Genomic DNA, 22,171 nt, shown 5'->3' with positions numbered 1-22,171 from the left:
AGGAAAACCCACTCGTACAATTTATGATTATCAATTGAATTTGTAGCTCCTTGTTACTCATATCACGACTGAATTTGCAGTGCCTTGTTACCATATCACTATGCCGCCTTATGTCTCTGTACCAACATATTATTCTTAGCGAAGAATGCACCTGAGTTTAGCAATTTGAGAGGTCCCTGCGGGCAAGCCATCTATGCGCACATGTCTGACACACTTTCTAAGAGGTTCGATCCCTCTCAAAATAATACAGCTACGAAGTTTCATGTCAATGTTGACGGCTTTAACTCGACGACATCCAACCAGGCAAGGATTGAATTCTCCTCTACAACTCTGCCTATTTATTGCATAACTTCCATCCATCACAAAATCAAAAGCCCTACTACTTACCACTGACCTTTCATCCCCGCAATGCCTTCGCTCAGTGTCCCCCTCATCTCGATTTCCGTCGTCATCATATGCTTCTGTCAATTGCCCACAAATGTGCCCCAGAAGTTCCCAATGACCCTCGTTACGCGTATCGCGTACGATTCCAAGACATTGAAATTCACCATGGAGATGGGGCAGAGAACCCCTCTAAAAATCCTTCAATTAGTGTTAGACATAGAGCAAGACTTCATGTGGGTAAGATGCGTTAACAATGTATACAAGTCCTTTACTTATCACCCTATCGACTGCAGTGCACCATTATGTGCATCGTATGAGTGTTCGACATGCCTTACCTGCGCTGACTTCAGTGCCTTCGACTGCAACAAACATAGATGCTCCATGCGAGAATTAGGCCTCAAGCTCAGGCAAGACGTGGTGGCACTTCTGAGTAGCAACAAAAGGGAATTAGGTAGCCCGCCAAGTTCCCCTTCTTGCTCTTCGCTTGCCTATATGATTTTGATCACACCCCGTTGCCTCGTTAGGTCGCTAGCATCGCTGGAATGAGCTCGTCCATGCTGACACTACCAACTCCGCTCTTTGTTGCGAGAGGTTTTAGTCGCAAGTTTGACATATGTCTGCAACAAGAGAATTTAGAGTGGTAACTCTTCTTTGGTGACAACCTTCTTGTCTTCTCTCAGCTAAAAGGTGGAAACACTACAGACCTTACCCACCACCTCATCCACAACCCCTTGATCAGGAACCCCATCTTCCCCTGGGCTCCACTCATGTGTTGAGAGAAACAAAGTCAACGACATCTAGGTACCGATCGATGCAAAAAAAGCTGCAAATTAGCAAATGGGACGCGATGACATCAAGTTGAGCGCTATGGTGCACTACACGCAACTGGCCACCCCCATCTACAACTCTCTTGTGGCCTTATATACCAAGATGGTGAACCACATGAAGATCAAACGTGTTTCATTGGTGGTGCCCTATGCTCCTTTGGGTCAGGGTGTGTGTTTCTATGCAACCGGTACGGGAAGGCCTCCTTATAGAGGGAGCATTGATCCAAGGTACACTATGCTGATGATTGATCTTGTTTTGCAGGGAAACTCTACATGGAGGATCCTTGGAGCTAATTCTATGGAGTGGTTGTACAAGAAAACTGCGTTGTGTCTTGGTTTTGTTGACCCGAGCAAGGTTCCGATGGCATCAATTGTGATTGGTACTTATCATATGAAAGAGAATATCATCCAATTTGATTTGGACAACTCAACACTCAGATTCTCTTCCAATCTGCTTCCATTACCTCAACAAACAAGTTGCACCAATTTCAATATCACTACTTCTATGACATGAATCCTTTCGAGATGATAAATAATTTGACATGACATTTATAATATTCTAGCTGAACATGAACACAACAAATAAGAAAGAAATATGTGCTTTTGTAATTCCAATTTAATGCAATACCATGCTTTTCTGTACTAACATTCAAGTTCATGCAAAAACATATAACCTCACTCCTTGATGTCCTTTTCATTCATGTACTAAGATATATCTTCGCTTATATGAATATTTCAATTTCCTTTTTTTAGTTTTATGTTGAATGGTATGTTTGATGATTTGGATATAAGTTTATTTTCCTCTTAATTCATATATCAGTGGGTTTGTTGGGAGTTTAATTTTCATTATGTTATCGATTTAAATGTTATAGATAAAGATGGAGGATGGAGTAATTTGTAGAGAAAATATTGTTCCATTGGTATCCAATTATATTTACCATTAGTGTCCCAATCTATTTAGCCTTGCACAATCTGATTAAAACATCTCGAGATGAAAAGATGCCTACATATTAATCATGAAAGCCATGAACACTTGTATTTGTTTATGATTTATCTCTCTGATTCTCTGTGACTTCAAACAATATTTGGTATCCATGAGAAACACGTAAATTGAATGGGCATAAAATCATAATCATCCAAAGAGTCACATACACCAGTACCCTATCAATGCTCCGGACATTATGTTTGCAAATAGGAATCACAGAGTCCTCTATATATATATATATATATATATATATATAGATAGATAGATAGATAGATATATAGATATAGCGATGATTTGTGTATGGACTGATAAAGTATGTGGGTTGGGAACATTTAAAATATTCCAAACATTTAAAATGGAAGGATACTCACGGATAATTAACTCAGACAAACATTCAAAATGGAAGGAAACTTAGGGACAATTAACTCAGATAAGAGGATAAGAATGGGATCGTGGAGGTTTCTAAGAGATACTAACTTTGTACAAAGTATGACCCATAATTTGATGTTTTATCCTCCATTCGAGACCACTAAAATTGCTCTTGATATCCAAAAATGGCCACAATCATATGAAATGCTCATGTTTACCACTTTCATTCACTTCTAAATAATGCCACAATATATTAGTACTCACGTCATTATTTTTCTTTACAAAAAAATAAATACATGGGATTTTTCAGTAATTCCATATCAACTAAGTTTACAAAGAATCAAATTCAACCGGACACTTGGTGATAAACTCGATTCACATCTACCACTCTAAAGATGCAACCCATACCAAATTATCTACCAATCACTTTGTTGGTAGTCACTTCAATCGAGGTATTTTTGAAATTTTAAACTTCATTTTATTGAGGTAATATGGATAATCATTGAATTTTCAAACAATTTCGGACTGTTTTATGTTTTTAACATTTTATACTGAAATCTTGGAATACAATAATATTTTTCATTTAAACTAGACTAACTTTCAAAAACCTTTTGCACTTCAAAATTATGTAGCTCTCTTGTCATAAAGTTCTTTGAAGCTTCTGTCAATTTATTGGAAATTTATTAATGGCCTGGTATGTGCTCCAATTTATTTGTGGGACTGATAATCGATGTGCTTCTCTTGGAATGATTCTAATTAATTAATTATTTTATTCTCGTCAAAGTTATTTCACGTACTAATTCTTCATATAGATCAAATCTCTACTCAAGAAGAATATCATTCTTTCATATGTTAATTTAGAATGAGTTCGAGTGTCTATTGGAGAAGATGTTTGTCATGCATAGATAAACTCACCTACCTAATGATAGAACTAGCAATCCCTTACAAATACTAATAAAAACACATCAAATAGAGGCATAGAGATTGTGAGCGCCCTTGAGATATTTTTTTTGGGGATGCCCCCAATGTATATATGTCAACAAATTTAAAATATATAATTTTGTTCTTGATGTTAAATGGATTTAGATGAGATTTAATTTTAATTTAGTTGTATAAGAATTTTTCGGAAGAAATCACATTGAAGTTTAATTTAGTTGTCAATGAAGCTAATTTTTTGTTTTTTTTTCTTGAATACTCAAATCCATAATTAACGGTGAATAGACTTTTCTTTCTTGGAAAACCTAGAGTAAATGATAATCCAATCATCAAAAGTCAAAACTATCCATTGTCACCTAGTTGTTAGATTTTATCAGTCCACAGATAAAGCATCTATTAAACACATTTAAAAAAAGTGAAAACCTCCTAAACCATTTTCATACCAATGAAATGGACCTTTCATTATTTCTTATTTAATTGCCTTAGCCTCTTTATACAAAATATGGATATACATAGATATATGACAATTTACATGGTTAGATGTTATGTTTTACCATAGATACTAAATTCAGATGCCGTCCCAAATAAAAATTTTCAATTTGAAACAAATTAGTCAATAATTGGCCTAAATGCTTCACCAAAGTTCACAAATGTAATTTATGAAAATAAAATACAATACCTATGCCAGATATATGATGTAATTTATCAAAATAAACTACAAAATCTATCCCAGATTAACAACAAATGTCTTAATGTTAAACAAGGGTTTTTATGACAACATAAATGAAACTCACAAAATAGAACGACTGAATTTTTTGTTTGTAAACATTTTGAAAACAAAGGATTTTATAAAATTAGGAAAAAAAACTCACAAATTAAAACTTCTAAATTTAAATATTGAAAAGAGTCTAAACAAGATTACAGAGAGAAGTTCACGTGAAAGAACAAAAAAATGTAGAGAAAACTTCAAAGAATCCTTTAAAAACCTTGAGGCACCAGATTTAAGGTCAAAATATTTAAGGAAGGGAAGGTTTAAGAGGATTTGGAGATCAAACACCCTTAAGGTGCTTGATTTCCAATGGGACACATAAAGCCTTAGAATTTCCTCTAAACCTCAAAGTTGCTAACAAGGCAACAATAGCACAAGGCGAATCACATGGAGAGGAATGCGAGTCTGAAACATGCAAAACATTAATGTTGCAAACAAATTTAGTAATGAAGTGCCAAAAAAGGAACAAAGTGTGAGGCCTAAAAGGCAGGGATATAAAATATTTGGAAATCATTTGGTATGAATTTAAATTGTCTAGAAACTCTATTTCACTTGTATTCCTCTAACTGATCCTTATAAACCTCTTGGTTAGTTTGGACTAGCTCAACTTTAAACCAAAGTTACAATATAGAATCTTCTAGAGTCTTCTACATAATAACAAAATGGATAGCCCTTTTTAATGAATAATGGGGGATGACATGTCATCCTCTTGAATTTGGTGGTGAAAACATGAAGGTCAACTGTTTAGTGGCATAATTTTCACATACAGACTCTAATTGACATGATTTGACATCTTTGATAAGGTCCTTGTGTGTGTAATAGGAATAAGAAGTGTCTTTCTAGAGTGATAAAATTTTACCCCTCAAAAATTTTCATTTTATGCCTCAAAATGCTCTAGGAAGGTTTCAAACCACATTTTGTGAAATTGGGTCTCACCAGAGGAACAAATCCAGAGGAACAAATCCCATTATCATTGAGAATGGTTGCAAAATCACACAGAGGTTTGTTCTTGTGGAACCCCTAGTTTTGGGTGATGTGGCATGCTCCACTCCTACTTATGATGTGAGGCATGGAAATGTGGTGACATCGACCACCTTTATGAGGTGGGGTTGTCATGAGAACGCTATGTGAGCATTGTGTGGGTGCCACATGGTAGTGCATTCTTGACATGTCGATGGTTTAGTGGCCAAAATTTAAATGGCCATAACTTTTGATCTTCATGTCGAATTTTGAGAAAATTCATATTGCTCGAAATCTCTCAATGAGCTTAACATAATGGTGGTATTGGTTTTTAATTTTAATGAAGTTGAAAATGAGGAGTTTTGTGACCACATTTCAATGACAAAACTATGGAGGTTGGGTCAAATGAAAGTAACACCCCTCACTTATCTTGGAAGATACAAGGGGGTGGGAGGTAGCAATAAAAAGACATCCTCATAGAATATGTTAAAACAGTCAATTAATTGCACAAAAAGCGTCAAAATATCCCAAATATGGGTTAATAATTTGAGAAAACCTATTATATGCATAATAAACATGCATCTATGAAAATGTTTATTAAATGAAAAAGTCAAAAACATGTAGACTTGATGAAATATCATTAGGAGTGGGTCTATAATTGATGAAATTTCATTAGGAACTAGTCTATAAGATGTAAATTGTGTGGGCCCATCACTCCCCACCCAAATTTAGTCACTACATATATTAAAATCCTTGATTATTATTTCTCAAAAAATATCACTTAAAATCAAGCAATTATGAATTGAAAATTAAATCAAATATAAATTTTATTAAATCATTCAGTTAATATTAATGTTTTAACAATTTGTCTTATATAATTTAATTTATTCATTTTTCTTCCATATTTTGGTATATTAAAAAAAGTTGATGTTTCAACAAAAATAAAACAAATTTTCTAAATAGATTATTAGAAAAAATCAAGTGTAACACTATCCAACTAACCAATCCCATGGTAGAGGGAAGATGGCACAATTGCATGTGTTTTGATTCTACACAGAGGTCGATTAGGGTATGACTCCCTGCTCTCACTGCATATCGACTCTGCACACTGACACCTTTGTCCCGGTCACCTTGGGATTCTTCGCACCTCCCTGTGTCTATCTCCTACCTGGCAGTTGGCGCGGGTTATTTCTATCACATCATGGGTTGTCATCAGGTCATCAGTATGGATGTGGACCTGCTAGATTATACGGAAGACTTGTTTGCCTTGATCCCCATTTGGACGACAACCCCACACTGATAACAGAAGCATCGTTTTCTGAGCCCCCCGAAACCCTTATTGATTACCCTATGGCAGTTACTATGATATATCTATTGGATCCTAGCTCCTTGTGTCCAGTTGAACCCTTGCCTGATGCCTACCTCCCCTGGCAAATTCAAACTACCTACCCCCTTCTCTAGTATCCCTACATTTCTTGGCTACCCTCCTTGACACCACCTCTGCTATTTACCTATCAGGTTATTCCCTCTCCCCCTCCGTTGTTGATCCCCATCTGCCCTCTACCTCTGTGTCGGTTACCCTCCCCCCGTTGATATCCTCTGGGCCATCTCTTAATCATCCGGATAACCAGTACTTCATACCCTGTCCTCCCTCCTCCGGTTTTTTTGAAGGACCATCAACTAACTTGGTAGAATGAGATACAGACCAACAGACTAATGAATAGGACCCTCCTCTTGAACTCTCTTCGGCTCCATGAGTTGGAAAGCATGCAAAACAAGTGAAGAAAACAAAGTGTGTCATCCATTTACCTTGGATAAAAATTCAAATCCTATCTGATTCCACCCCAAGGAAATCACCATCTTATCCTTTGTGCTCATCCTCCCATCACTTTTGGATCTCAAGCCTAGATTGGTAAATGGATAAGAATCCATGAATTACCTCTCCTTCCTATATATTTACCTCGTTCCACAAGCACCTGGTTAGTTTTTCGGTTGGCTTTTGGAGAGTGATTTTTCTCTTACGTTTCTCTAGTAAGTGGTTATTATCTCATTCATTTAGGGTGGTTGGAGGTGTATATCGTGACAAGGAAATGAGAAGTCAAGAACTTGGAGGAGCTCATCTACAAGATCAACTACTACTTATGGTTGTAATCTCCTTCCATTTATATTAGTGCAAATAATTCATTGCTTTCCTATATGTGATGTTGTTATTTCATATATCTCAATACCATGTTGATATACTAAATCAAGTATTTAGAAGATACTACATAGATCTCGTAGTTCCTTAGCTTGTGTTATCTAATTGTGTAGGTTCTAATTTTGTCATTTAGAGCTGGAATTGGAGCTTCCAAGCTAAATAAGGAGTGAAGGATTCTAGGTAGGCCTAACTCCATCATGTATTTACTTTAAGGAAAAGCATTGGGTTCCTTGTCTCTTTGTTGTTCTAGATTAGCCACTGACCTAAGGGAGACACTTTTGTCTGAAATCGTAAATCCCTTATAAAAAATTGGCGACTCCACTGGGGAAGCTTCCAGAATCTCGATCATTCTCTTGAATTTCTAAAACCAATGCAGGTGACCAACACTGGCTACAATGGAGAAACCTATAGGTGATCGCACAAAAGTAGGCATACATGGAGCATTGGTCCTCAAACTGGCTCAGATGATGCAAAGTAGGGCTGAAATTCTAGGGGATGAAGGGAACATGTTATGAGCATAGTTATTTTCCTGTGTCAAGCTCATTAAAAAAATGAAACAAATCCCCTTTCAATTCGAGTCTTTGATCAGATCTTGTAAATTCCCAGTTGAGTCTTTCACTTGATCTTGTAAATGAACCTTCATTCCATCCACCTATTAGTACCTGGTAGTCTACATAGGTGAATGAAATGAAGGTTGGGGGCCATGTACCTCCAATTGAGTCATTATGTTGGGGGCATGCACACTTATTTCAAGCATAGTTTTTCCTATGTTTCAAGCTTGCATAAAAACGAAACCAATTTCAAGCATAGTTTCCCATGTTTCAAGCTTCTACAAAAATCAAACCATTCCCATTTTATCCCTCGTGACTTCCATTTTTATCAGCCTATTTTTTCCAGATGAGCCTTGGTTTTTCCATTCCATCATCACCATCTATTTGGCCCATCATACACTTTCACTTGGTTATTTTACCCTTTCCTAAGGAACATCTGCAATGAGTGGTCTTATTAGCCAACCTCTTGAATTCTAGGTGTTTTGAGAAGTTCCATCATGAACAGAACCGGTTGCTACAATTTATACCACTCGTTCCTCCAGGAGGAGTCCTCTTTCAGCTCATTTCAGACTCCGAAAATATGAAAATATTTTCGAGCACTTGTCTTTTCGAACTCGTAAAAGTAAATGAAAAGACGTCTACTCAGTGTAAGTTTAACCCTTTTCCTGAATGAGATAGATTAGCTAAGAAAAGTTAATACCTTAGTCGAACATGGCTAAGAGGTCTCTTGGGTATTTCTTTCTAATCTTTCAGAACTAAGGGATTGATGAGCCTCGGTATTGCAACAAGAATGTTACAACTCCCAAGGCTACCGACTTTAATTATCAACCTGTGGTTTATACAAACTTAAGAGGTATCGGCACTATATGTGTAGCAGACAATGTGTCCTTCATTTTTTGTCATGATGTAATGGAGTGCATGTACTGAAGTCAAATCCTAAACTAATTGCAGAAAATTAAATGTTCGAAATGGAACCTTAATCTATTGCAAGAAAGAAAGTATTAGGAAATAGACTGAAATCAAATGATAAAACACATCATTTTGTAACTAACTTCTAAGAGTATTTACTTAAAAATAATGCTAATTTAACATGTATGCAATCCTACTATCCTAAGCATGTAGATTCAAAACATCAAACATCATTACTGTGCATGTAAAGGACTGAAATAAATCGGTTTTGTTCTTTTTATTATTTTTATGGAAAAATAAGTGTGAAATCTAATCTCTTTTGGTGATGTGGAAGGTGGCTTGGAGATGATGGTGGATGTTCGGAAGGCTTGGGAGACCCTTAGGTGACCTTATATGGCTTTTTGGAGGTTTTCTCTCAATTCGGCCTCAAAATAGGCCACTACAGGAAAACCTACAGGATCCCCTGAAAACCTACAAGATACAACCGAGAGAAAAACGATGGGTGTTGGAGGTGATGGAAGGCTTAGGGAAGGTTGTTGGTGGATGGAATGGAGTGAGAAAATTCGTAGGATCACTCAGAACTCAAAACCAAAGTTGGGAGATGGATGGATTTGCTCATAAAACGTGGAGAAGTTTCCTTGTGAAATGATGAAATTGGTGAGGGTTTAATGACCAAGAAAATCAAATCCAGATTGGACGGGAATTTTTTTTATTAACTACGATGTATTAGGTACCTATTCCAAGTGGAATCGCTCAAAAAGACCTTAGTTAACCCATTCAAAAAAAAAAAACATTACTAGTCGAAAATCTAGAAATTCGACAACTAGTGAGCTAGTAAATTTAAAAAATGCCTAACCAAATCAAGTGAAAATGCAATAGGGTAATTTTTTTTATGAACTAGAATATTTGTGTTATCTAATTCAAGTGGAATCAATTCGAATGGAGCTCGTTAGCATTTTCTAAAAATAGCAGAAAGTTATTGTCTGTTGCTAAAAAGGAGGTCCAACAATCTAGATTTGGGAATAAGAAGACTAATCCAAGCATTTCAATTATTACCATGAACTTCCAAAGCTTTTCCAAGGATGAAATAATGCTTGTGATCCTGAAAAAGAACTTATATCAACAATTTAACTCAATCCTACAACAAAGAATCACTAATACTAAATGCAGAAATAGAAAGAAATAAAAACTAGAGATGCATGTGAATAAGAAGTGAAAAAAAAAAAGAAATAAAATTATACAAAAGGGCTTTGAGGTTCTTGGGATGGCCAAGCCCAAAGAAACTTAGATACCTATGGAGGAGAACAAGATTTATAAGTTGAACATGACACCAATCGTCATTATTTTAATCAATAGAATTACATCCCTGCAAGAAAATACAATGGAGCTGCAAAAATATAAGCTCTCTCCACAATAACGCTAATGAAAATCTCTCCTAGAGGAAAATTCGACTTGGTACTTATACAAAATGATTAGGAATCATTCCCCATGATTGGAGGAAGCTTTCCCCACCAAAATCCCTTGATTAGTGGATCTGGTCCCGAACACTAGGAATTTGCATTAAATGGCACGGAACACATTCCTAGATTTTCTCAATCATTCCCTAGAGGAAAATTCGACTTGGTACTAATACAAAATGATTAGGAATCATTCCCTATGAATGGAGTAAGATTTCCCCACCAAAATCCCTTGATTAGTGGAACACATTCGTAGATTTTCTCAATCATTGGAGTTCCACAATCTGTGCCATAATTCCATAATATCTTATTGATTTATTATTTATTATTGATCCTCTTGGAGTAGGGAACAAGTCCCTAAATTATCTCCTCCAAATATTCATAATCTACCCAATATTCTCACAATATTCCACAAAAATAAATAATATTAGGCACAAATATCTAATTATTCGTAAACCTTCCTAATGAATATATTAAAGTTAAAAATAAATCATCTAATGCAAAAAGAGAGGTTTAAGGTGTTGAAGGATGGTCATAGGCCTTAATTTATTTTCTAAGTTAGAGGCATTGGCATTAATTTATGTCTAATTTAGAGGCCGATCATACCCCCCTGCTAAAAGTGTTGCTCATCCTCTAAGCAACTTAGGGACATCATTGTGCCTCATCCATGGCCCTAGTGGCCTCTCTCTTGTGCATTAAGAATATTGGTTGCATGTTCTGCAAAGACAAGCCCAAAAACATATTTATGGAAAGAAAAATCATTGTTTCTTGAGACCATTAACTTGCCTTCTTCCCCTTATTCAATATGGGTTCTTGAATATCTTTCAGTTTGGCAAGGTCTTCCACACCCTTATCAACCTTCTTCTACCTTGTTCCGCCATTTGGACACCTCTAACACCTTCAAACTTCCTTTTATATGAGAACTAGGACATCCTGTAGTAATTCCTCTCAAAACTACAGGAATCCCTGTTAAAACTACAGGAAACACTTTTTTTAGCATAAATGATATTCTGAGCCTGGGATAGGCCCTCAACTTGTATCCCATGCCTTTTTCCCATTTTTAGGCCTTGAACAAAAGCTATAAAGAGATTGGAGACTTCTTGGAAAACATTTTTTCATCACTGTTGTTGGAGTTTTGTTTTGATGGTGAATGCCTCTTTTCCTTTTGTTGCCTTCTTCTTCTCTCTTGTGGCCTAGATGACTGCCTAATGGCCTTGGAGTTCTCTAGAAAAGCTCTGCCATCTTGGGGTTCAACATAATTTGTTCATTTCTTCCTTCTTGTAGAAACATTCTGCCTTCTTGTAGCAGTAATTCCTCCTCTTTCAAGGTCTTCTAATTGTATGGGAGTGATGAGAAATGATGAAGAGGGACTGCATGTTGATGCTAGGGCTCAAAGGGAGTAGTGTAGGTTTGTGAAAATGGATAGGATGCTCTTTTTTTTCTTTTTCAAGAATGAACTGGGATGGATGAATGATGAATAGATAGTGAATATGAAGTGGATCGAGGGATTGGAGTGATGTGGTGACTTGGCCTTTGCAAAAATTTCTTCTTTTAACTATTGTCCTCATTCCTTGAAATCATCACCCTTCATAATTTGAATTTTCAACATTGCATGAGTGAATAAGTGAGTTGCAATTAACTAGTTGAAGGTGGCTGAGACTATTGACCCATCCTTAGCTTATAAACCCTCATCTCTCATACATTGACAACAAATTTCTAACTAAAAGATGCTTAAGAGAAGAGGTCAAGAATATTGCATACCTGTACCTACCTGATGGTTGTTGGAGAGACCTGCATGTTGCTGCTGAGTTGATGTTTATGTGAAAGTGTTGGATGGTGATGTTGATGATCCTGATGCTGCTGCTAAGCTCTGGTGGAGCTTCTTTGACCTCTATATCTCCATGTTGAAGCTGACTGCAAATCTCTGGCTACTTCATCATATCACCTACATTTTTTAAAGAAACCCATCCAATTATGCCTTTGAATATCTCTAGTATAGGAGGGTGCTAATAAATCCTCCCTGTGTTGATGGGTTCCCCCTCCTTCTCACTACTTGATTAAGCCAACCTCTATTTTTCCTTTTTAAAATTTCTCACTGCCAATCCTGTAGGTGATGTTCTGTATCCTGTAGGATCTCAGGGAATCCTATAGGTTTTCATGACAACGACTTGTTTTGTCCATATATCCCAAATGGTAGAGTCGATTGACCTGAAACTTTTTGATCATGTTGCCATTAACATTATGCACCTCCCCATAAAAAGAAAATCGGTCAATGGATGCACAGATCTCGAGAAAAACTAAAAATGACTGAAGGTGATAGAGGCTGATTTCTTGGAAATTGTGCACTAGAATTTGCTGAAATTTCTTGGGCATGTCACCATCATCCATATGCATCTCCCCCTGGAACAACTTGGAAAATGCATGCATCATTTTCAAGTTATGGGAAAAATACATTTCTACTCTATGTATTTTTGTATCCTGTAGTAAAACATAGCATCCTATAGTTTTTAATGACATCAAGAAAATTGAATGGTAGAAGCTTGAGAATGATAGGTGGATGGCGGAAATAGATGAGGGTGATGGATTGGCATGGCCTTGGCCTTGTTGGAGCATTTGAGCAAAGGAGGAGAAAGTCAAAATTTGACTTCTTTTGACTAAGCTTGATCAATTTTCCTTTTGCTACCAACTTGTTCTTGCTGCTTCCAGATGTTGGAGAGTACATGAATTCATCAAAGAGATTCATTGAGCAAGGATTTGCTTTACTTTTTTTTTTTTCTGTTTTTTTTTCTAGGCCTACTAGCTGCCTCAATGAGGTTATCAACTAGTAGGTTTGGCTAGGCGCCTCAAAGGAGGTTTTCACCTAGGATCTTTTCTTTTTTCTCTTTTTTCTTTTTTTCCCAACCCATTGACCACCTCATGAAGATTTTCAATCAATGAGACAATCTGAGGCACCTCCAAGGAGGTTTTAACCTGAGATATTTTTTTTTTTCATTTTTTTTTCTACCCTACCCTACTTGAAAAACAAAATCAGATTAAAGTATAATAACACTTCCAATGGAGCCATGTGCACATCAAGACGACATACAAAATGATTTGTAGGCTTGAAATGTATGTTTTGAAAGGTACTTGAATTTGAGTGATCAAATGCTTTGGCTTTGATGAATACAAGCACAATTGAATAAGAGAGTATTGTTGCAACTTAGTGACTGTTTGGAAACATAGTTCAATATAGTTGTGATGTCCCTTGTCCTTTTGCTGATATGGATCATTCTGGATGTCCTCTTCTTCCATGACCTTCAAATCTTCCACTTTTTGCTGATTGTTCTCTTGAACACATGGAAGAATTGATGATAACCATGAGGGAGCTTTCTCAATCTTTGAGTTTATTGCCTGCGGATGAGCCCCAAAAATGGACAATTATTTGGGCTCATTCAACCACCTAATTTGACTTAATCCACCATTCTCATTAGTTTATTGCATGTTTTTGATTATATTTATGTTAATAGAGTGAATTTGGTTAGTCATTATGCCAACAAGTCTAATGGGTGCTTTGTGTAGCCTTTTTCGTCAATTTGGAGACAAAATTGAAGGTCTTAATGAGCACTTGGCAGCCAAATTCGTGGGAAGACAAGGGAGAGGGTTTGTAGGAAGGTATCCCCTTCATTTATGGGCCCTTACCTCGAATTATCCACCATCAGCTCGGAGTTCAAGGGCCACCGAATCAATCAGCACAAGGGCAGCCAAGCAAGTCAAGTAGGACTGCTGTTAACTCCAAGTTTTGGGAAGCCGAGTCCCTAAAGTTTAGGAGGACTGTTGGGTCCTCAATTTGTATAAATAAGAAGGCTTAGGGCCTCATTTTGGTTAGCCAGTGGATGTTAGCTAGTTAGCTAGTAGATAGTAGCTAGTGGTTAGTCATTTTGCAGCCATTAGTTAGCTAGTTTGTAGTTCGATTTTTATGCAATAGATTAGCTTTGCTTTCAGCTCATTTTCAAGTCCTTCTTGTGGACAGTTTTGATGTAACTCTTCATTTCTTGATCAATAAAGATGAATCCAGCTTTGCACCAGATCTAAATCTCTCTTAGGAGGCTGTAGCTCTTGGGGTTGGGCCCATCTCAAGCGCCCAGGACCTCCTTTGTTTACTATCATGTGTCTTTGCTGCGTTCTTAAAATAAAATCTGCTCTTTAAATTTAGATATTTCTTTTTTAGTTAGATTTCTTTTGATGGTTAAAGTAGCCTTTTATGTTTAGAATAGAGTGGCTGGATTTAGTCATGCGTTTATATCTCTTTGATAATGTTTTGTTCACATGCTGTACGTGATTCTTGTCATGAATAAGGTTGCTGTTCACTGATCTCATTAAATTGTTAGATAGATCATCTAATATTTTGATTGTATGCAAGACGTAGTTGGTTTGATCAGGTAAACACTATGCAGGGCACCTTCATCACCTCCTCGTTCATCTGAGCCTTGTCCAGATCAGCTCCTCCATCACCAAGTTTGTTTCCTCATCTCCCATCTGCTCTTTTGCCACGTAACCCTACCTTCTTGCCTTTCCATTGCCTAAACCTTCTTTGATGCAAGCTAGACTTCCACACCCTCTCATCACCTCATCCCTCAGTCATTGGGTCATTCCAGGCCCCTACCCTACCTCCCTACCCATTCATGCATTCTCTCCCACTCACCTATCAGTCAAAAACCCAATCACGAAACATCTTGTAGAAGAATTACAGAACTTCCTGTAGAAACCCCTGCAGACTTCCTGTAGAAGTTCATAAACACGGTTGCATGGAATCCTGACTTTGTGAAACTCTCTGAAAGGATGATAGGGATCCCTTAGATCCTCTCCGAGTCTTCCCAAGCTTTTCCAAGCATTTCTCCTCCTTGATCCACCCCTGCACAGTGAAAAGCCAGTTAAAAGCACATGCATGATAATTCTAATAACTTAATCAAAAATACAAAAATATGTTTTCTTCAGATAGAGGTAGTCTAGACACATGTATTTTACCTTCATAGAAGTAATGGCATCTCTTTCAGTAGTTTGCATGCTCTCCTTTGCGTCAGTAGGACTAGCTGGTAGAATTAGGGTTTGCTAGGGTTTGCGTTCCTTTTTTACTTTCATTTTCTTTTCGCAATTAGATTACCTTCCTTCGACTTAGCTTTCATCCATCAATTAAAAAGCTTCTTCTAAGAGCTCATAGAAGTTGGCTTAAGCTCCTAGCGGACTTGTGCCAGCTGACCAAGTGACAGCTGCGGCAAGAGCTAGTACTTGTGCATACAGCACCGTCGCTTCCAAGTTTGTTACGAACTACCAGGTTGATAAAATTAAAGAAGGGAGTTCCAGGAGTTGTAGCATTATTGCTACAATACTGGGGCCCACCATCTTTTTTGGCGCCATTGCCAGGGAAGCGTCAGAGTATTGGTGATTGTCGCTTTTCTTCTATTTTCCACTACAATCTTCTGCTAAGTAGTTTATTTCGTTTCCATTATGCAATTTCCTTTTTGCAAAAGTAGATTAGAATTTCCCGCTTTCATAGATTAGCATTTCAATTCCGCAATTTCATTTCTGCAAGCGTAGATTAGCATTTCAATTCCGCAAGCGTAGCCTAGCATTTCATTCCTGCAATTTCATTTGAGCAAAATAGATTAGTCCTTTCCTGCTTTCATTTCAATTCCGCATTTTCATTTTAGCAAGATAGTTAGTTGCAGTTCAACCTATTTCAATTTTGCAGGTAGAAGTAGAAAAAAAAGAAGAAAAAAATCAACCAAAAAGATTTCATTTCATGCCTTGTAGGAGTAGAGATAAGTTAGAAAAATGATTGCACAACACCCCCACTGCTTCACACAGCCAACATTCTCTCTTCTTCGATGGTTGTGATTAAAGAACCCCTGGGTGGACATCAAGGCATATTTAAAGAACCTCTAGGGAAGAAGAAGAAGAAACCATTCCTCTGGAGCAAATGGCTACAAGCAGGAATGTTGGGAGCAGTACCTTGTCCCAACACGAATTTGCAAATCAGCTGGAAGATTTCAAGAGTGATATGAGGCAGTTTCTTGCCATGCAACTGGATACCTTGCGGATCGAAAAGAAGCAAGAAGAAGCCAAGAGGGCTTTGGCCATTTTTTTTCCTAGGTGCACTAGAAAGCATCCTAGGAACGAATGTCCAATGCACTCTCTAGAAGTGTGTTTCATCTGTGAAGGATACCATCCTACGAATCAGTGCCCTTCCTTGCCTGGACTTAAAGTTGCATATCAAAGAGTTAAAGGAGCCACTGAATCACTCTATTATATGAACCAAAGGAGGCCACATGGACCTAGATCTTACCAGCAGGAATTGCAAGGGACATCTGAGACCTGTTATGACCCCTACCAAGCCACTTTCATGCCTTCTTGGGGTCCCCCTGCTCACCCTTCCTGGTTCACACCTCCTCCTTGTTCCTTCACAGATCCATATTATGCCCAACCAGTTGCTCATTCATTTCACCCTTATGCTCAGCCACAACCTTAGTGGAATGCACCTTATCAGGAGTGGAGGCCCCAGTACAACTCTCATCCCGCTCATTTTCCTCCACCACCTGCTCATCCACAACCCCATCCACATCCATCTCAATTACACACCTCCACTCAACTACCCGTACCATTTCCAAAGCCATACAATGGAGCAGCTCAACCCAATTGCAAAGCTGAGGCACAACATGTGCAAATGACTCCTCTTGAGCTCAATGATGTTCACCAAAGCTCAGGAAGAGTGTTGCAAAACAGAGATTATATTGACAACATTGAAGGACCAAAGGAAAAAGAAGATTCCAAAGAGGAGATCAAAGAACCATGGGCTGCACTTGATGAAGAGAAGAGATCAGAATCAGAGATCGAGAGAGTTCCCTAATGGTTACCATCAAATCTTCCATGTATTCAAGAGAAAGATCAGCAAAAGGAGGAAGATGAGAAAGTCATGATAGAAGGTGACATGAAGAATGATCCAGATTAGCAAAAGGACCAAGGATATCAAAGCTATATTGATACATGGTTCCAGACAGTCACTAAGTTGCATCAGTACTCTCTTCCTCAGCTATGTTTGATCCCTTCAAAGTCAGATCATTTGGTCTTTGAGATCTGGATACCTATCAAAGCATGCATTTCGAGCCTTCACATCATTTTTTCTCTAATCTCGATGTGCACATGGCTCCATTGGAAGTATTCTTATACTTGAAAATGATTTTGTTTTTCAAGTAGGGTAGGGTAGAAAAAAAAAAAAAAAAAAAGAGGAAAAATGAAAATAAGAAGAACAAATAAAAATCTAAGGTGAAAACCTCCTCAAAGGCGCCTTAGATTGGCTCATTGATCGAAAACCTCCATGAGGCGGTCAATGGGTTGGAAAGAAGAGAAAATAAAAAGGCAATAAGATCTTTGGGTGAAAACCTCCCTTGGAGGCGCCCAGGGCAGGCAATTAGGGTGAAAACCTCCATGAGGCGCCCTAGTTGTTTTTCAAAAAAAAAGAAGAGAAAAATAAAAAAAGAAAAATAAAACTAATTTCCATTGGCTAATTGCAGGTTGCAAGAAGGACGTTTCATGACAGGAGGAGCACTCAAATCAAGATCAAAGGAATTTTTCTTGTGCCTTCTACAGGAAGCTCTGTATTTCTACATGAAACATCCTGTAGAACCTTTGGACGAGCCAAATCCAATTTCAAAAGTGAATCTAATGGTGGGAATCTGTTGATTAGGCCTACAAGCACTTGTGTGTCCATCCCTTGCCTTTATCCATCATTTTTTTTCCACCTCCTTGTGCTTCTCATTGTGCTTCTACAAGAACTTCCTGTAGAAATTGTGGGAAACTAGACATGGATTTCAAAAAGTGGTTTGGTGAACATGGTAGCTTCCTCAAGGGTTCAGAAGTCCTCATGCAATCTTCCAACTCCTCCTCCATCATCTCCATACCTGCATCACAGCCCAAGCTCAGTTTTTCCTTCCATGCAAACATTTGCAAAAAGCCTTGAGGCAAAAATCCATAGAACAACATTTGTTTTTGCCATAACTTGAAAACCATGCATCCATTTGACAAACCGTTTTATGGGGAATTGTACAAGGGTGATGGCAACATGCTTGAGCAGCTTCAGCCAATTCCGGTGCACGGTTTCCAAGAAATCAGCCTCCATCACCATCAGCCATTTTTGAATTTTCTCCATAACCGTGCATCCGTTTCAAAACCTATTTCATGGGGATATGCATATGAGTGATGGTAACCTACCCAAGCAGTTTCAGCCGATTCCGATGCACGGTTTCTGAGAAATCGATCTCTGAAATCTTCAGCGATTTTCCATTTTTCTCGAAATCCGTGCATCCATTGATCACAATTTTGCTATGGGAGATGCATCATGATGATAGAAACATGCTCAGCAAGTTTCAGATCAATCCACTTTACCGTTTGGGAGAATTGGTGAAAACAAGTTCTGGTACTGTGACATTGCAGCAGGAGCAACTTGAAGGTGCAGATTTGAACGTGGAAACAAATGCATGCAGCTTAGATCTGGTCAGAGGACACATGCACAAGGAAAAACAATAAAAAATCATCAGCCAAGCCCTCATGCAACAAAAGGATCCAAGCATGCAGCAGCAGAATACGAGCATGCAGCAGCAAAAACCTTCACAGCAGCCGTTTGACTTCAGGTACGTGACTAAACCTTGTTCATCTATTGCATGAATCTAGTCTAAGCATTGCATGAACGAATGGAATGGTGAAATTAAGCCATGAATGTAGCAAGACACCCAGTTCTCTAGCACTCACGAGAAAGTCGCGCAGCATGCATGGGTCAGTCATGCACGTGAGGCGCCCTAGTTGTTTTTCAAAAAAAAAGAAGAGAAAAATAAAAAAATAAAAATAAAAATAATTTCCATTAGCTAATTGCAGGTTGTAAGAAGGACGTTTCATGACAGGAGGAGCACTCAAATCAACATCAAAGGAATTTTTCTTGTGCCTTCTACAGGAAGCTCTGTATTTCTACAGGAAACATCCTGTAGAACCTTTGGATGAGCCAAATCCAATTTCAAAAGTGAATCTAATGGTGGGAATCTATTGATTAGGCCTACAAGCACTTGTGTGTCCATCCCTTGCCTTTATCCATCATTTTTTTTCCACCTCCTTGTGCTTCTCATTGTGCTTCTACAAGAACTTCCTGTAGAAATTGTGGGAAACTAGACATGGATTTCAAAAAGTGGTTTGGCGAACATGGTAGCTTCCTCAAGGGTTCAGAAGTCCTCATGCAATCTTCCAACTCCTCCTCCATCATCTCCATACCTACATCACAGCCCAAGCTCAGTTTTTCCTTCCATGCAAACATTTGCAAAAAGCCTTGAGGCAAAAATCCATAGAACAACATTTGTTTTTGCCATAACTTGAAAACCGTGCATCCATTTGAAAAACCGTTTTATGGGGAATTGTACAAGGGTGATGGCAACATGCTTGAGCAGTTTTAGCCAATTCCGGTGCACGATTTCCAAGAAATCAGCCTCCATCACCATCAGCCATTTTTGCATTTTCTCCATAACCGTGCATCTGTTTCAAAACCTATTTCATGGGGATATGCATAAGAGTGATGGTAACCTTCCCAAGCAGTTTCAGCTGATTCTGATGCACGGTTTCCGAGAAATTGATCTCTGAAATCTTCAGCGATTTTCCATTTTTCTCGAAATCCGTGCATCCATTGATCACAATTTTGCTATGGGAGATGCATCATGATGATAGAAACATGCTCAGGAAGTTTCAGATCAATCCGCTTTACCGTTTGGGAGAAATGGCGAAAACAAGTTCTGGTTCTATGACATTGCAGCAGCAGCAGCTTGAAGGTGCAGATTTGAACGTGGAAGCAAATGCATGCAGCTTAGATCTGGTCAGAGGACACCTGCACAAGGAAAAACAATAAAAAATCATCAGCCAAGCCCTCATGCAACCAAAGGATCCAAGCATGCAGCAGTAGAATACGAGCATGCAGCAGCAAAAACCTTCACAGCAGCCGTTTGACTTCAGGTACGTGACTAAACCTTGTTCATCTATTGCATGAATCTAGTCTAAGCATTGCATGAACGAATGGAATGGTGAAATTAAGCCATGAATGTAGCAAGACACCCAGTTCTCTAGCACTCACGAGAAAGTCACGCAGCATGCATGGGTCAGTCATGCACGTGAAATTTAAAAAACATGGATAGTGTGGGTAGTCTAAACTCCAGTGCAACTGATGGATGAGATTACAGGCAGAGAACACACAGTTAACCACTGCAGTTCATGATAGCACAACAGTTGCATGGGCCAACACACGTCTTTGCCACCTCACTCCAAAACAATCACGCAGAAATTAATGAGCGCTCAGCTGAAATTCATAAATTGTTAGTCAACTTGCACTTGCATCATGTTAAACTGAAGTATACATCCTCTGCTTCCACAATCAGCTTAACCTATCATCCTTCGCTGATTTTTTTTGGCCTGTTCAAAATTCTTCTGCATACCAAGATCGTGCAGAGGCGCAGAGACATCCTATGGCATCCGGCTAGCATTCTACAGGAAGACGTTTTACAGGAAAATACAGCAGAGTCTTCCAGAGCAGAGAAGCCTGAGTTTTTCTTCATCAAGTTTGGAGCTTGAAGAAAGGTGAAAATAGCTGAGGTGGATCATGCTATTGATTTTATTGTTCGTTCACTTGCACTTGATATTGCAGAGGGTATGAAAGCCGTGGAATTTCTTTCAGAGCTTTCAAAGGATATGACTGTGTGTGAACATATTGGCAAGGTACAAGGTTGTATCCTCCTCCTTGTAACAATGTCAAATAGTGACAATCCTAAAGCTGCTAAGGATGAAAACGAAGTTATGGAGAATCTCCCATACAGTGAGCATAATGTAGTGCAAATGGCACAGACGAACTATTTCAAGCCTTTGATACAGAACCTGAGAGAAGGGTCTGACACAATGAAAATTGTTATGGCAAGTAAGTTGTCAGAGATAGGTTTAACGGATCAAAACAACGCTGCATTGCTCAAAGAGGGAGTTGTATTTCCACTTCTTGAAATGATTTCAAATGCTAATTTGAAGTCAAAATTAGCAGCCGTTGGGGCACTTCAGAATCTTTCAAGTTTACCTGAGAATGCTTTACAAATGATCAAAGATGGGGTGGTCCGACCCATCTTGGACCTTCTATGCACACCACTGTCAACTGCATTGGCTTTGAGAGAAAAAGCTGCTAATACCTATGCAAACCTTGCTATGTCTACAACATTGCCCCAAAGAACAAATGACACAACAGCTGCATTATTGGAATATGATGAGATCATATACCAGCTATTATCTTTAATAAATTTGACACCACCTTCAATACATGGAAGCATTGTTCGAGCATTCCATGCCATTTGTTGTGTACCAGCGGCTGTTGAGGCAAGGACAAATTTAAGAGAGGGAGGAGCAATTCAAGTATTGCTTCCCTTTTTGTGAAGCTACATACTCTGAAATGCGAGCTTATGCTGTGAAACTGTTGTTTATCTTGTCTCAAGATGGAGATAAAAGAAAATTAGCAGAACATCTTGGAGAAAAATATATGAAATGTTTAGCAAAACTTATTTCAACATCTTCAAATGAAGAAGAGAAAGCTGCCACAGTCGGAAAGTATTGTCATGTTAGGAACATAAATTTGAATTAAAGTTAACTAATGGAAAAACAGTGATTTTGCATGAAGTGAATCTACCATGAAACAAACTGGAAAGTTCTGGTGTTGTTCTGGTTAGATTTGTTTATTTCAATACTTTCCAAGGGGTTCACAAGGTCTTTTGCAATAGCAAGATTATTCCAT

General features: G+C 38.2%; 1 protein-coding gene across 1 annotated transcript; it reads left to right on the top strand.

Moving 5' to 3' along the window:
• The first annotated feature begins 21,150 nt into the window (after positions 1-21,150).
• LOC149247560 (uncharacterized) lies at positions 21,151-21,816 on the top strand. Its single transcript, XM_089444587.1, has one exon. It carries the CDS (start codon positions 21,151-21,153, stop codon positions 21,814-21,816), a length of 666 nt encoding a protein of 221 aa, XP_089300713.1.
• The last annotated feature ends 355 nt before the right edge of the window (positions 21,817-22,171 follow it).

This window comes from Pinus tabuliformis, chromosome 7, assembly GCF_031772625.1.
Source record: "Pinus tabuliformis cultivar Carrire ecotype Pingquan chromosome 7, CPIR1, whole genome shotgun sequence".
Lineage (NCBI taxonomy): Eukaryota > Viridiplantae > Streptophyta > Pinopsida > Pinales > Pinaceae > Pinus > Pinus tabuliformis.
This window is presented reverse-complemented; position numbering and strand designations above follow the sequence as displayed.

What these genes read in the sequence shown, in the direction of transcription:
- LOC149247560 (XM_089444587.1), top strand. Translation starts at nt 21,151, where the DNA reads ATGTCAAATAGTGACAATCCTAAAGCTGCTAAGGATGAAAACGAAGTT.